Raw genomic sequence first — 16,871 nt, 5'->3', positions numbered from 1 at the left:
TTTGAAGAAATGCTCGCTCCGTTCGCTCGCCGCTCGATTGGCTCTTTAAAGTCCGCCTGCGTTAGGACTCCGTGGAGTCCTCCCCATAAGTGTGGGTCGATAAAGCGTGAAGCTATTTGCGAGATAATGAAAGCCGTCCTTTCGCAATCCTCACAACGGGCCACTCGGTGCCGGTGAAATGATAATGCTCCAAGCTCTGAAACGGTTCATGGGCGCGTTTTTGGGACGCAGCCAAAAAGGTCACCGGACAGGACAGGATACGGGCACTGACTCCGGTTGCAAACTCGGACTGCCCCGACACAACCAGACAACGGACCGGTTCATGTCCCTGCGGACCGGGCTGTTTGCCGTCCGGCACGCACCATTGCGTCAACGGCCAACACTGTGGGGGCCATTAATTTCCATAAATCAGTATGTCGTTAAGCTCCCGGGTTTGGAACGTGCGGTTTGCGTTGCAATTGCACGGGACGTTCGCCGGGAACGGAACTCGCTTGGCTCTCTGATGCGACGTTCGTCGCATCGAAAGACGGCACTAATTAGCCATTAAACGCCCATGAGGAGGTTGGCCGAACGAGCGATGGGACATAAACCGGTGGGGCCATCAGCAATCCACCTGAGATTCACCCACCGATCGGTGGAATCGCCTGTCGACCATGTACGCCTTCCATCAGGCCACCGTACTGAGTGCTTGCCGATGTCATCTACTTCAAAAATCAAGATGTCATCCGCCGGGAGCCGCAGCAGCAGTGCGACTACACCCGTAGAAGGCATCCTGTGGCCAACCGACGACGCAGCGGAGCCCGGGGGCGAATAAAAAGCAGCCCCAAAACAATCGCGCCATAAAAACAACAAGCGAATGCATAAAATTTAATGAAAATGTTGAAAAACGATTACGACCACCACGGCAGCGGCGATGGACCGCAACCGTCGGTCCTGGGCGACAGAGCCCAACCCGTCAGGGAGCCCGTCGACCGGTGTGGTGTAGTAAATTTTGATTATGTCCCCGGCCGACCGGTCGGCCGACTGCGGAGCAATTGCTATTTTTCTTTCTTAATTGCAGCGCCAAATGTTTCGCCTTTCGGACGCTTCGGGACGTTTGCGAATGTCCTACCGGAGCGAGTGTGGATCAATGGGTTGAGAGAAAAGTATCACGATCGCGCACGACGGAGAAGAATCTAGATCGCTTATTTCGAATGGAACATTTAACAGGAGGACAGACACAGTTTTTTTTATTCTACGTAAGGATAGCCAGTATTTTGTCGACATTTCTAATTTCTGTCTTAAACTGTCTAGTATTGTATAATTAAAGGCCATTAATAATTAACGGCTTGGGGTATGTTCTCTTGTTACTTTGGCTTAAAGTTGGTCTAAAGACGAAAAGAAACCGACTCCGGGACCAACTTTTATCGCAGCGCTCCGTTGAATGAGATGAAATTCTTGTGTCCATCCTCACCGGGCGGCGAAGGACTTCGATTTCTCCTCGGCTTTGGTTCCGGTCGATTTGCAGCGAAGCGTCCTGCAGAACGATACGAAAACTTTCACGTTCCCCAAATGGATCGATGGCGGCAAATTCCGTCTGCCGTCTGGTCAGCGACCAGCGACTGCCGGTGTCGCTGCCGGGCCGTGGGCTGGTAGCTGACATGTGGCCCATTAAACGATCCATATCTCAGGACAGGACAACCCCGTCCAGAGTCCGGAGTGGACATAAAGCGAAGAGCGCGCTGGCTTTTAGACTTCCTATTGGACGATGGACTTTGGACTGGACGTCCGCTGCCCGTGCCTTTGCGAAGTAGCATTTGTTTACAGGTCCCCGGTTTGTTCCGTGATTTGGTGGTCAGTTGGAAAGTTGGTGCGCGGCGCGACAACATAAATCTGCGAAGAAGCCGGTCAAACAAAAGGGTTTTTGTTTTCGTGGCCACAACATAATTTCTGCGTTTTTGCATAACTTACGCGAATGACGGGGAGGAGTAAAAATTTGGCCCCTCAAGAATGAATATTTAAATTACGATCCTTTTGTTTCCGATTTCTTCTGTTTTTTTTCTTCTTCTCAGGACCGCGCACCGCGATGGAATTATTAGTTTCGATCGGCGAGATATCGGCGCTGTCTTCACATTGTTTAAAAACTTAAACACGGCACCCCGGTCGGAACGGGTGAAGTTTAGGGAAGTTTCGACAGTGTCCACCGACGGGCGAAACACGAGATGGCAACCCGAATGGCCTCGGTGTCACGTTTAGGCGACAAAGTTGGGGACAGGGCTGCCAGTCGTGCATCGAGTTGGCCCAGCTCCGATATTCCAATATCGGAGCTGGGCCGTCTGGAATCTCGTTCGGGCAGTAGTTTTTTTTCTGAGTAGAACTCAAGGTTTCGGTCTCTCCCCACCAATGGAGGGGTCACCTCGAAGTCCTTCACACGGTCCGTTCCGATCCCTTCTTTCTACGGCTAAACTTTATTGCCATAATCGGATTAGCTGTTGGGACTTATGCCCGTCGCTCGTTCGTTCGAGTGGCATCCAGTTCCCAACCGAAGCCGGGTTTCTTCCGGCGTCGGGATTCTTCTTCTCCGTTCTCCGTTCGCGTCGATCGTTTCGTTTGGGTGTTTAATTTTTACCTTATTTGCGTCGCGTCTTCTCATTAGACATAATTTTTCCTTCATCTATCTTCATTCTGTTTCGAACCCCTTCCGAAGATTCGATCGCGGCTGGTCAGGGCACGGTCAGCACGCACACATTATTTGGGGTCGTTTGTGTCTCTTCTCATGCCACACTATCCTTTTGCGTTTAATTTTCAACGGTTGTTATCCACAATGAAAGTTTGAGGCTTCATGGGACCACGGATCGATCCCTCGCAGCCTCTCGGGGTGGATGAATGGCGAAAACAGCATAAATGAGGGCCATCCACTTTTGGGATGCCTGATTGGGCTAATGTTATGGTTGAATTTCGCAATTCTCTCCAGAACTAATTAGACATCACGCAAATGAGCGGCCGTACGGCGAATGGGATTCGATGCACCTCGTACAGGAGAGAATACGAATGCGTATCGGGCGATGTTAATCGAGGAAGATAATTTACCTTCTGATGGGCGCCCCAAATAACGGGGATCTCTATTCTTTCCGAACGTTCCGAGTTTTGAAACACTTTTCGCTTTATTTACGATCGATTTATTGGAAAACAATTGCCGTGTAACGAGGCCGAAGCCGTCGTCAGGGGGGGAAAAGAAGATCTTACGGGCTAATGCGCATTACGGGCTAACCTTAGAATGAGCTCGAACTGTGCGAGCAAAAATCGTGAAGATGATCTGTTCGAGTGTTGGATCACAAATAACTTACTTCGGGCCTTCGTTGGCCGCGCCCTAACATCCGGAAAGAGAAAACAAGTAACGTACCTCCTAAAACCTATCCGCTATTCGCAATCCTTCGTAAGCTAGGCCTCCGTCCCCCGGGAGGTCAACGGCGCGGCGTGGTTCGAATCGAACGAAGCCATGCAATCGAACGAAGTCCCCCCGGGGGACAGGGACTTACTCTGACTGCTTCCTGTTTCGTCCCGGGCTGTCTGAAATCTACAAAACTTCTTCCTAAGCCTACCCTACAAGCATTACGCTTCCTACACGGCTTATCGTAATATATCACTAACACTGCCGATTATCGGTACGTATGGAGTGACTCCGGGGGACTCCGCTGGCACCCCGAAGTGATACTACCGGTCCTAAACCGATCCTTAAGAAAATAGTTACCAACGACATAAACCTACGGGAAACTTCCGGTTCCGGACACGACTCCTAGTCGCTGCTGTACATTCGTGCCGGGAAGTCGGGATTCGAGGGTATCGTGTTTCACTCCGAACCTAATGAGTCTACGGGGCTTACCCTACGGCGGATCACGACGACGTCGAAGGCACTGTTGGTTGCGCTACCAAAACTCGATCGCCTAAACCACTAACCACTAACCTCGCTAGACTCTAACCAGGAATGAAATGGGTGGGGACACTGCGATGTGTCCCGGAAGAAAACTGGAATTCAGACCGAGGAGCTTGTGCTCCGTCTCCGTCCCCACATATGCTGGACACTTTGTGTCGCTCGCGCCGCTCCTACTCCGCCTCGCTCGCTCCGGTGCTCGGGTTTGTACTCTGTTTGTCTTGCGTCGGACTCCCGTGGATCGTGGTGCACACGATTAGCGTCGATCAGGTGTCACGTTTGATCGATCGATCGCTAGCGTCGCATGATGTCCTCTATGCTGAAACCGGTTTTTCGGGGTGCCACTGGCGCTGGCACCGGTTGCCCGGGCACGGCCACCGAAGACAGGGAGCTTCCGCTCCCGGTGGACGGTGGACTGATGGTGGTGGCCACTTTCGAGGTGGAGGGACCCGCGGGAGGATGCAGGAGAGCGGCAGCGGGCGGTGTGGAGCTGCTTCCGTTCGATGTGACGACGATCGGGAGCGTCGGTAAACTGGCCAGATTCATCGGGACGGCCAGCAACCGGTCCGGGCCGGTTGCGGACGATGGCGCCGGCGCTGAAGGTGCCGGTGGTGGAGGTGGTGGCGGGGGTAGCGCCAGTCCCGTTGGGAGATGCGGTGACAGCAGGATGGGCGATGAGGACGGCAACGAACCGGGTGACATCACCGGGATGGCTTCTCGGAGCGGTGAATCCGGTGGACCGGGCTCCGGATGGTGGCTCTTCGGATGTCCCCGGCCCGGATGCTGTAGATGGAGTGGCTGCAGTCCTCGGGCGGCCATTATCGGGTGGGGTTCACCGTCGGGACCCATCGCCCGCTTGCGGAGCGGAATGTGACCCAGGAACCCGCCGGCCATCGACGGGTGATCCATCAGACCGCCGCTGGTGATCGTGGCCGAGGCGCGCCCAATCAGGCCCAGCTTGTGGTGCAGATCGCGTCGGACGTGCAGCATCGGAACGAACACGTCCGGCGCCGGATGTCCGTGATCGGGCTGGCCGTGCATGGGGCCGAGGTGGGCCGAGATCGTCGACCGGCCATGGCCGTGGTCGTACTGAGGCCGCATCGTGTACGGACTCTTGGAGCCCATCGGCCGCTCGTGATGGCACTGGACGACCGGCGTCGAGTCGGGTTCGTGGCCCGCCACACTGATCAAATCGTCCTCCTCCTCGTCGTCGTCGTCGTCCTCGCCGGGTCCACCGCCCCGACGGTCGTCCTCTCGCCGCTCGTCATCGTCCAGCTCGGCCGATACGGGCATGTCCATCGGGGGCGACGGAGATCGATTCCGGCCGGCCGGCGAGTGGACCGGCGAGTCCACCTCCAGGACCGTCTCGTCCTCATCGCCATCGCTCAGCTGGTTCCCGTCGTCGTCGACGCCGAGCCCGTCGGCCGGCACGTCGCCGACGGTGTGCGTGAGGGCGTGGCGCCTCAGGTCACAGTTCCGCCGGAAGACCTTGCCGCACGCGTTGCACTCGTACGGCTTGTGGTCCGTGTGCGTCAGCAGGTGCGTCTTCAGGTTCGAGCGCTGGTTGAAGCTTCGGTTACACACCGGGCACTTGTGCGGCGACTCCTCCATGTGCAGGATCTTGTGCACGGCCAGGGTGCGCGACTGGCAGAACCCCTTGCCGCACTCGGTGCATTTGAACGGCTTTTCCTTCGAGTGAATGTATCTGCGGAAGACACACAGGGACAAGATTAGAAACGGTGGTTAGAAAACTTGGCGTTGTTTAATAAGTTTTGCGTCTGAAGAGAGAATCTGGAAGAACTGCAAAATATCATTATTTGATGACAAATGCTCAACACGCATTAATTTTTTGAGGTCTGAAAACAGATGGAAGACGCTAGGGGCCAACTTTGGTAAATACGGCGGATGCCCCAACAATTCGAAGTTTAATTCGTGGATTTTTCAAAATGCTCGTTCAACAGGGTGCATTGTCTTGAAGGAAAAAGGAACTTTGTCTTCTGCAAATCGATTTTTTTTCAAGATTTGTTTTCTTTAGCTGGTCTAAAAGGTTACAATAATAATCGGAATTTATTGATTTATCAAATTGCAAGTAATTCACAAACGAAATTCCTTTCGCATCCCAAAAAAACTGATGCTACCATCTTATTGGGCGATTTCTGGACACGAACTCGTTTTGGAGCTGAAGAACCAGGACCAGGAAGAACCAATTCGAGGACTCTTGTTTTGATTCAGGATCATGGTAACAGACTCCAATCTCATCCATAGCGATGATTCAATGCACAATATCTGCTTTATCATTTCGAAAAATTTTTAAATGTAGTCGAGAAAGTTTTTTTCCATTTTCAGCAAATGGGGCACCCATTTTACGCAGAGCTTTCTGAAACCCAATACTTAAGTCAAAATGTTGGTCAATGAGATGGTCTAAATAGGCCTTGTACTAAATCTCTGTAAGTGATTTGACGATTTTCCGTATTTTTGGACGTCCTTCACGTGGATCGTCTTCAATGCTGGTACGACCACGTCTGACTTCAACAAGTCATCTTTTTACAGTACTAATTGAAGGCGAAGAATCCTTATACACTTTCAACACTCGTTAATATATTTCCTTTGCTTTTGAGACTTCACAAAATATAAACTCAATCATTGTACGATAAATGGTTTCTAAACAAAAAATTAATCGACAGATCGAAATGAAACTTCACTACCGTTCATATGAAGAGTGTACCAACATAGCAAAGCAAAAATGTAAATGAAGCACAAATCTTATGGAACGACCCAGTCGATGGTCCCTAAGGATTCGCGGGCTCCCGCGACCCAATCAAGATTTGGATACCCCAACAAATCGAACTTTAATTCATGGATTTTTCCCTTTTTCAAATTGCTCTTGTGACCTACTGCATTGTTCCATTTTCAGCGAATGCAGCACCTATTCTGCACACAGTTTTCTGAAACCCAATTCTTAAGTCAAATCATTAGTTATGCTGCTGAACAAGATGCCTAAGATTTCCAATACGAAATCCTATATTTTTCCTGTGATTTCAGGTGCTGATATTGTTTTTGGACTTCCTTGACGTGGATCGTCTTGATTGATATTAAACTTCATTTACGTTCATAGGAAGCGTGTACCAAAATAGCAAAAAGATTACTTCAAAAAAAATAGAAACCGCAAAACTTATGGAACACCCCAGTACATACACTTTGTACTACAATTAATGCTGACGGTGCCCCGTCCGTAGATCATCCGGCTACGCTGCACTGACGGTGCGGTTTCTGTGTGCGAAGGACGTTAGTTCGAAGCCCGACTTGGGGCTAATAATAACAACAATTACAGGGTAAAGTGTGTAGACACGTTGCGTCGTCACCGTTCGATGATTAATGCCACCCTTTCATTGCATTCCAATTAGAGGGCTCGAGACGAACTTCCCCGAGCTCGGTGTGCGAATGGAGGGCAAAAGATGGGTTGTTCTTCGAAGTAGCAGCACGTAGACCAACTTCGCGTGTTCAAGCGTCGAGGGTTTTGCCCGGTGGCCACCCTTGGTGTGGTTTGGTGAAATGTGCCCTATTGATTATTTATCTATCCCCCCCGGACCCAAATGCACCCCGGGCGACGTATGCAAAGTGGATGCCGCGCGTTTCTACAACGACGATGTTCCGACGCGCCGTACCAATCAATTGGATCAATAATCAATTGGCCCGGGAACGCCACAAGACAGCGAAACCATCCCAACACCCAAATGCACCAAGTTCGCCTGCCTGCAGCTGGCTCATCGAAAACGTGCCCTGCTTCCAGACGGGTATCGGGTGGATCGGTGCTCGAGTGGGGCCGGTTCTACTCCTTCTTTGGTTTTTAACGTTGTTCGTTGTGGCTCCAAGAAATTCGTCTTCGCTGTAAGCAACCGCTGCTTGGTCTGAGCTCCCCAGGGCCCGGTTGGGGCAGGCTCGGGGCGAGGCTGTCAGCAGCAGACGGCGCGTAGAAGGCACGACGGCCGGCTTGTTTCGTGTGGTTGTTGCTTCCACTAAATGATATCGAAACATGAAACCCCCCGTCAAGCGATAGCGACGAAACCGGACCGAGAGAGCGTTTGCTCGGGAACTAGACTAGAGAGTGTTGTGCCGTCGGTCGGGCCCCGTGATAAAAGTCGGGCCCCACGGAACGGGCGTGTTTGAAGTTGGCAGAGCTGGGAGCTACGGCGCGCTGATAGCGAACAAAACAATCACGATCGAAGGAAGGGCACAGTGGACTTCTTGGGCACGCTCTCCCATGTCACGACGCACGGATCGTATCGGAAATCCAATTCGCTGCGGATTGATTTTGCCGCGAACGCGAGATGGCGAAAAGATTGCGTGATGCCGGCCTTCGGCGGACGGCGGGCGGTGCATCTAATGTTGCCTGCTGCAGCGATGATAAAGGAACCGGCTCCGGGGACTCCCGACTTCATGTTACAAACGGAGAGAGAGAGAGAGACAGCGCTGACGTTGGCTGCAGTCGATATTGAATTAATGAAGGGCAAATATTGATGGCTGCGTATTTGCGCTTCCCGAGCACTGCGCTGCAGTGTTGCGCAACGGTCGCAGCTTGAACGAAGTGTAACCTAATTTCCTTTTCCGCACAAAAGCCGATCGATTCAAAGAGTAGTAGCAGTTCATTTCTCATATCCACAGCGGGCCGGCAAAAAAATGACGGTGATTAGCGATAGTTCTGCCAATAAATTCTGGCCCCAGCTTTCGGCACTCTAGAGCGTTGCTTTTTGGTGTCGTAATTTATTAGGTACTTTACGACGACCGGATCCAGTTTGGGAGCAATCGTCCTGCGTAAGCTCGTGCGCGATTCGGACCGTTGGCCCGCGTCATCAACGGGGGCGCCGTGGAACCCAGCATTCCGGAGACTTCTCATTCAGCCTCTCTCATGTTTCCCATTCCGAAGCCTGTCCCCGGAACACACTAGCGCCCCGGAAGGTGGCGCCACAAGAGTTGTTTCCCGTGGCTGGCGAGCGACCCAATGATTTTGAAATTATGATAATAACACACCATTATCTGCGCCATCAGTGTTGCTGGCCGGGCTGGCTGTCTGGCTTGGACCAAGCCGGCCAAGAAAGTTTGCGGAAGGACCGGCGAAGGACGGCCATAAAATAAACCGCATCCACTGGCGGGTCGCCTATGGGCACCATTTCATTTGATGACTCGGCCGAAACGATGGCCAGACATTCGCGTTGGCCGCAAAACAACTCGACGGAAGGACAACTCGACGAACACCGCGCGGTTGAAATTGGTGTCTGCACTGTGGTTTAGTTACTTAATTAGAAGTGCCACGACGGCGACGCGTTTGGTGCAGCGACGTGATGATGTAGAGGACCGCAAAGTAGCGATGCTGGATGCTGGGGCCACCTCTGAGAACGCATTTGCACCACCGCGTCGCTCATTAGGTCGCTACGCTAAGCGATTCGCAGAACTGGACTTTAAATCAAACAAACAAACGCGGTCCGGTCCTCGGCATCAACACAGGTCTCAGGCGAGCCAGCAAAAACAAATTCGAGGATGTTTATTTTATTGCCCCCGGGCAGCACAGAACCGGACCACACATCAAGCCGGTTGCTGTTGGCGTGGGAAATGCAACCCTCTCGGGAGAGCTGATGGTGCAAAAGTCCTTTTTTGCGGCCCGGCGGTCACCAACATTGCAATGTGCCCCGTTTTTGTCAACGAGACCACCACCGGACAGGAGATTATTGTTGACCGCCGGCAGGCGCAATCACAATTAGCGAACCCAAACCAGGCCAAACGGTGCGTGTAATTAAACGCCACCCTTTTTAGGTCCTTCCGGGGGGAATCAGGCTGCCGGTGATAGACGCAAGCTTGATTACCGTACCTCGCATTGAGAACTCCGGAAGCGTTAAAATTAATGTAAAATGTTTGCGCCACATTAACGAATCAATAATCACGACTCACGGTTGGAACGGGTGACATTAGAACGGAACGGGATGTTGTCTCGCTTGTTTGGCCGGCCATTAATGGGCTTATGTAAAACGGGCTACTCCCCGCTAGCCCTGCCGCTGGTAATTATGCGGACACTGCGGATGCTTCCGTTTTAGATGAATCCGTTGATGCGACCCGCGCACCCAGATGGGGCAGAAAAAATGCAGCAGCAGCAGACAGGCCTTCAGCATAAGTGCAGGAAGACCCGGACCCAAGCCGGAAGCCGGATTGTGGCGCCGTTGCACTTTGCTTTAATTACTTTCGACTCCGACTCTTCTTCGCTGCATTGGCGACGATGGAGTGGATGATGCAGTGAAAACCTTGCGAAAAAACCGCAGACTGTGTCCATCGGGAGAGAGAGGCCATATCACCGTGATTTTATCGGCGGTGAACCTTCCGACGGGTCGGGTAGGTTCAGTGGCCCGATGCAGCTTTTCTGCGGCAGCGTTTCGTAAGCGGTTGTGTCACGAAGAACATGCAATCAGAACAGGGCCAGCCGATTGCTGACGGTGAATCTATATTCACCTACATTTCCCCGTTGAAGTGTTGCACCCAACTAACTGGCCCGCTGGCCGGTGGCTAGTGAAAAATGATTAAAGCCATCATAATTAATGGATTTTACAGTCCGCGAAGGCCGCGGATGCATTTCATTATTATTGTCATTGCCCCAGGCTCTTCCCATGGCACGAATCCGCGCACCAGAGGGGGCCACCGGACTACCGGTTGTCGATGGAACCGGGCCCCTCTCCGGGGTGCCACTCCGGGGCGTGCATCGAAAATGGGCAGGCTTTGCATGTAATTACGCGACGACCGGTGGCCAGTAGTTGGTGACGGAAAATGATTCGCCAGCATTGTGGCCACCCATCAATCGACGGCAACAATGTACACGGTTGGGCCCTGCTAATGGTTTAACAGCTCCCCGGGCGGGAGAATCGGTCGGTCGGGATAATTTATTTTAATCTCCATATAAACTTTACCACCACATAATAACCCAATCCGTGTGCTGTAAACTGTATTGCATGAGCCGTATAAAGTGTAACTTTAACAGTCGGTCGCGCCATGTCTTAAAGCCCGAACGGGCGGCGATTGATGTGGCGATTTTCAAACTCCACCAGAACCAAGGAACTGGAAACCAGTTTGTGGACGATGGGACGAGCATCCCGAAAGACGCTCGCCAACGACGGAACAGGTTTCGTTTGGCGTTATCTTTATCGACCATCGCTAACAACCGCCCGGAGCCGCCCCGAGGAAGCGACCGGATGTGCCGGATTGATATTCATGAGCGAGAGCCCGAACCCATCCTGGTGTGGAGATTTTTGCATTCTGTCCCCAGAACTTGTGTGAACCGAGCTGATTCAATTATGTAGTTCAAACTCGGCCCCGGTGCAGCGCTGGGGTTAAATTTATTGGTCCATCCCCGAGTTCCTTTATCAACCCGAGCAGCAGCAGTGTTTGTAAGCTGATTAAAAAGTTCAAAGGACCGAAATAGGATCGGCTGAGCAAGAATCTCATTCACTCAATGGGCTCAAGATTGTGGGCCGAATTGTGATAAAATGGCGATCGCCGGCGGGTTGCAATCTGCAGGACACACACTGCGCAACGAACACACAACCGGCACAGGGTGGTTCGGTAGCGAATTCCGTAAGCTTTCTCGGTGCGTCACTCCCCGTGGGGTACGTAAGCATGCGATCTGCCCGGCGTGCGATGTTTACGCGTTTGTGTTTGCAATTGAAATCATCTGCAAACAGTTCAACCACTCAAACGGCCCGGCGGCCACAAGAAGTTCGAGGATCGGGGATTTACACAACCACACCAGGCCCACAAGAGCCGACCGACCCATTCTGCTGGCTGGCTGGCTGGCTGGCTGGGCTGGATTGGCTGTGGAAATTGAATATTAATTGATTTTTCAGATCGATTCGCCGCACGAAAGTGCATCCTCTCCACCTGGGCCTGGGCCGTGGAGAAGGGGTCAATATTGGCCGAAGCCAAACACTTCAACCTTAAAAATGTCATACTCGCGAGCGCGGCCGCGGCCGGTGCATCGCATCGCCGGTGTTCGTGCGTCGGGGCTTTCGCTTTGTTTTCGTCCGAGTGGCTGCCTGGGCTTTTGGTGTTTAGGTTTTCCTTTTTCGAGCCGCCTTGGGTGGCTCTCGTCGTAAGCATCTTCAGCTCGCGGCTCCACTGCGCGATGAGATGAGCGAGAGGCCTCGCGAAAGGCCCACATCTTGATGTGAACCCATCTCCTGTGGCCCTCGTGTGTTGACTCTAGCGATGACAACACGGCAAACGGCAAGATTAAAGCGCCCGGGCCCGACCAGTTCAAATAGAGACCGGAGACCGGAGACTTCGACGGAGGTCCGGGTGCGCTGAGAACATACGGCCGGTCGGGCGGGGGTAAGTAAATAGTGACCCCACTGGCGGGGATTTTTGTGCTGAGGGCCCCCCCCAAAGCTGTGTCGCCGCCTTCAGCCGGATCTTGCGGGGACCTGGGGAGGACATAAAAGTCCCAAACTTTCGCAACGAACTTATGAAGTCTTTCATCAAAAGTAACCCCCCTTCCAAAGCGGAATGTTATAAATCAAACAATAATTTCGATTCTAAGGTTGGCGCGCCTCAAGGCAGGGCTAAGCGTGGCATTGATGAGATTTTTCACCAATAAAAAAACCACCTTAAAAGGTTGTAAAAATTTTATTCCACCGCGTTGAGAAGGGTTAACGAGATTCCGAGACCTCAAGGAGAGTACGCGGCGCGCGCGCGGCAAGTCCTTCCACGAACAGGCATCAATCGGTTCGAACTGGAAGCTTCATTAATCTGCCATCTGCCAATCTGGAGTTGGCTGGCTGGCTGGCGGGCGGGCAGGCTGGAAGTGGCTTCAGTGGCCACCGCCGTGATGTCGGAAAATAAATAAATAATCGAACCGTTTTGGGGTCGCGCTGCTCTCACACGCGCCGAACGTCTTGAAATGGTGGCGTAAATTGCCTGTGCCAGGCCAGGAGCATAGGAAGTGAATAGGAGTGAGACAGAGCGATGGTTGAGACCGGCAACGGCAAGCTCATTTGCACACCATTCGATCCGCGCCACGGCCAATATCTGCCGACATCTTTCGCGGCTGGTAATTAGCATAATTAAGCGATACGAGCCGCTGGTCGGCCATAATTTATATCCACCTTTTTTTTTTGATGCCTCCGCCTCGGCCCATCGGCCACCACCACTTTTTTGGACCCCCAAAAAAGGGACGAATTGTGACAGAACCTGTGCTGGCTGTGAGTGCGCCAGTGCCAGTGCACCATCGATCGCTGCGCAATAAATAAAGTGCTAAAAACCGAGTTCCTCGAGCCATAAAACCCGGGGGTACCACGGGCTGGGTTCTAGGAAGTGGCCCAACCCAGCTCTCGGGCCAACTCGGGCCAACCAATTATCGACGTGATGCAAAATTTCTCGACGCGTCATAAACGCGTCTAGGGGCTCAAGATTTATGCCCGCCATCGATCGGTGAGTGCGTGAGAAAGGCCCCGCCACGGTCAGCTAGGATCAATCCCCCCCCGGGCCGGTCGGGCGTCGTAACCACATCAAAAAACCACAAACATATAAAAAAAGGCGATGGCCAAGCGGACGAAAGGCCCACGTTCAAGGGCAAACAATAGACGCGACTATTCCCGGTTCGCCGGCCCGGGGCGGCCCGAGAGTGCTTTTTAATGGAGGGGATTAAAGCTGAAATTATGTCTACCTTTTGGCAGAGCCCAACACGATCCTTTCCACGATTATCGGCCCCGGTGAATATGTTGCAAAAACACGGGCTCGCCACACGCGAGCATTAAAGACGCGAATGGCGGGAATCCCTCGGCCGCAGAACGCATAAAAGCGCAAGCGAAAAAGGATGCCCGCTCCTTGGGGCCGTGTTTTTGATTGCATTTTGCGGTTTTTCGCCAGAAGTCGTTTGAGTGAGACGGACCGAAGGAGAGAGAGAGATGAGAGGGGGGGGGGGGGTTCGCGATTTTATGTCACGGATTTTGGGTTTTATGTGCACCGAAGCTGCCCTGCAGCAGGATCGTCAAAAAGCGATGAAACAGGATTTGCGTCGTTTTCGGTGCCCCTTTTTCGGGATGGCTCGATCGTCGGTCATAAGCGATTCGTTGTGCCGTTGTGACCTGATGCCTTCTCCAATGTTAGATTCGAAAATAGCAAAGCACGGCCACAACGCCACTCATTGTTAGCCCCGCAACACTAACACACAGGTCGGATTCTATAATTTCCTCATTTCCGCTAATGCCACAAAACAGCACCACGGGAGCACCACCTGTTGGGGAAGCCGAGTCATCGTCCCGAACGCCGGGCAACAATTACTCTCAATCAGGAGTTTAAGTTAAAGTGTGAACTGTTGAGAATCGGTAATTGATTTCTAATGAGCTTGATCTTCGGGCGTCCACTGTACGGGCGTCCGTTACGCCGGCCTAGAGGAGACCCTAGGAGTGAAGCAACCGACTCTCGAGAGTCATGGTTGGTCGCGATGAGCGATGTTTTGCGGTCGATTTTCTGACCTCGATAGATCAACCACCACCAGGGCACAAAAATGTGCTCCTCAGCGGCGCACTCCCCCCGCAGGGCGTTGCAGGAACAATGAGCTTCTCTCGAGTACCCCGGAGTGTGTGGGGCGAGAAGAAGTGTAATTACGAGCCCCCGCGAGAGTCCCGGGCCGGTGAGGCAGCTGCCAGCAGCGAGTCGCCGGCCAGCGGGCCAGTCTGGTGGGGTCTAATTTTCCTGCCGGCGGGCGCCATCCGAGCTCAGCGTGGGGTTCCCGCGTGGGGAGTTGTTGGCCGCCCTTACACGCGATGCGAAGAGGAGGTTCCCCAAAATTAATCACTGACCGCCGCCCTCTCGCCGCAGGCCGCGCGAAACGAAATCGGCCGAACGGACCCCTTTTATGCTCCGAGTTGCTCCGGAGTTGCCGATTGCTTCATCCCGGACCGAGGCGAATGTGCGTGAAACGAATGGACCCCTCCTCGTGTGAGAAGCTGGAAACCTCGAACGGACGGACACATTTAATCATTAGGTGCATGAAATTATTCATTACTTCACGTTGGCGACGCATTCCGCAGCTCGGTGGCGGCGACGGCGATGGCGGAGGTAATTATCGCACGCACACCAACACATACGCAGAACGCTTTTGGCCACTTTTTTCACGATCCCACCCAACGGTCCCTCAAGGGCGCAACATAATTATGCCCCCCGTGCCTGGATGCGGTTAGCCACGGTTAGCTTGCCCGGCCGATGCCGTGCAAGAATGTGCATCGGCAGCGTCATCATCGACGCATCATCGCAGCACGATTGATGGGCCGAATGGCTGGCAAAAAATGGACTGAGCCTGAGCCGAGATGATGAACGGTTCGAGCGGATCGGTTCCGTTGCTGCCGCAGGGATTGCACCATTCCGGTGCATGTCGACATCGAAAAGGTTGCGATTTGTTTTTTCCCCTCCATTTATCGTTCCGGCCGATCAGGCTGGCCGGCCGAACATGACAACGATCAGCATTCATCAGACCGCAGGTTGGAGCCGCGATGACAACCGGCCCGCGATACCACCGCGGGCTAATGGGACATAATTCTTCGCACAGCCCAATCGCCAACCGCCGAGTGTCAAGTGCCGAGCAACATACACGGAGCATGTCAAGGATCGGCAGCGCGGTGTAATAACCGGGACTGGGTTGTAGCGGTCCCACTAATGGGCCCTAATGATGGGCTCAGCGAAGAGACAAATTTGAAGGTCCCGAAAATTTTGCATCATCGATCGGGTTAATGACCCGCACTCTCCGGTGCTCCTGGCTAGCTAGCGTCAGTTATCAATTAGTCCTGCCGAGGTACGACGCCGAACCAGGCCGAGTCTTCGATCCGTCACTGTCACCGCTCCGTCGTTTGATGAATGATGGCCCCACGGTGTGTGGGTCAAAAAGTAAGGCGGACTGCCGTGGGAAATCGGTCGGGCGACCGACCGAGGTGGCGACACTGGCCACCGATTACATGGCCGGCCGGGTAATCGAGTGGAATAAATCATACGGTAGCCCCGTGGTGCAGCTACAATGTTTCCGAGAGCGCCTTCGGTTCTACCTGACTCGCCCGGCTAATGATTGACTGGGAGCCGCCAGTGCATCAATCAATGACACACACGATCGACGAGGACGACTCTTTCGTCGGACGCCGCACCGCTAATGGATTCGACGTTCGCCGATCATTGCAATCGGCTCGGCGAGGCCAGAGCATTACTCATTACGCCAGTGCCGAGGAGCTCATGCCAATCTGGAGGCCATTCCTTTTTTTTTGCTTGTCACGAGTGTTGTCCAGTCGAAGAGTATTCATTACCGGGGCCGACCGTTGGAGACCACACTTTGGCGACATAATTATCGCCCATCCGGGAAATGGCATCGATCGAAAGAGCGAAATCTTGACCACGAAGGAAGGATCCGCGTCCCGAAGGAGAAGGTACGGACGAAGGAGAATCGGGCAATGATCGGGCTAAGAACCGGAGAGAAAAAAAATACGGCTACAAAAAGTGACGTACGGAATAATTATCATTACCCCGTGCGCGACGACTACAGGGCGCGAAAGCAGCGCAGGGTCCGGGAAGAAGCGGGGGGGGGGGGGGCCGGGGCCCATAAATCAAAATGCAGGTGGTTTTTGTGTGGCCGCCGGTACGCCGCCGCCGCCGAGATGTTTCGATTTTGTTTCGTTCGGTTCGGCGCGAAACTTTATATCAAATTTCAACCGCGCCTTTCGCGCCAAGGCATTTTTTTAAGGGTGGCTCCGAAGGGGGGGGCACCCGGGGGACCGTTTTGTCTTCGAAGGCCTCCCTCTCCCGGGGTTTTTTTTTCTTCTTCTGGCGCTCGGTTCCCATCTTTTGCGCGTTGCATGAAATTCATCCTTTCCTTTCCCGGAGGCGATTGCCGTTTTTATAGCCGACACGCAATCGCAACACGCTCTTTTCGTGGGTCTCTGTCCGT

The 16,871-nt window shown here is 53.2% G+C and overlaps 1 protein-coding gene across 1 annotated transcript in view; it reads right to left on the bottom strand.

Annotated features, from left to right (window-relative positions):
* Positions 1-4,204: 4,204 nt before the first annotated feature.
* Positions 4,205-16,871, bottom strand: part of LOC131207908 (protein bowel) — a 19,464-nt gene continuing 6,797 nt past the window's right edge. Inside the window, exon 2 of the mRNA XM_058200543.1 lies at positions 4,205-5,615. Within this exon, the coding sequence (XP_058056526.1) occupies positions 4,205-5,615 (1,411 nt within the window). The remainder of the gene's footprint in view (positions 5,616-16,871) is intronic.

The sequence above is a fragment of the Anopheles bellator genome, chromosome 2 (assembly GCF_943735745.2).
Source record: "Anopheles bellator chromosome 2, idAnoBellAS_SP24_06.2, whole genome shotgun sequence".
Classification (NCBI taxonomy): Eukaryota; Metazoa; Arthropoda; class Insecta; order Diptera; family Culicidae; genus Anopheles; species Anopheles bellator.
This window is presented reverse-complemented; position numbering and strand designations above follow the sequence as displayed.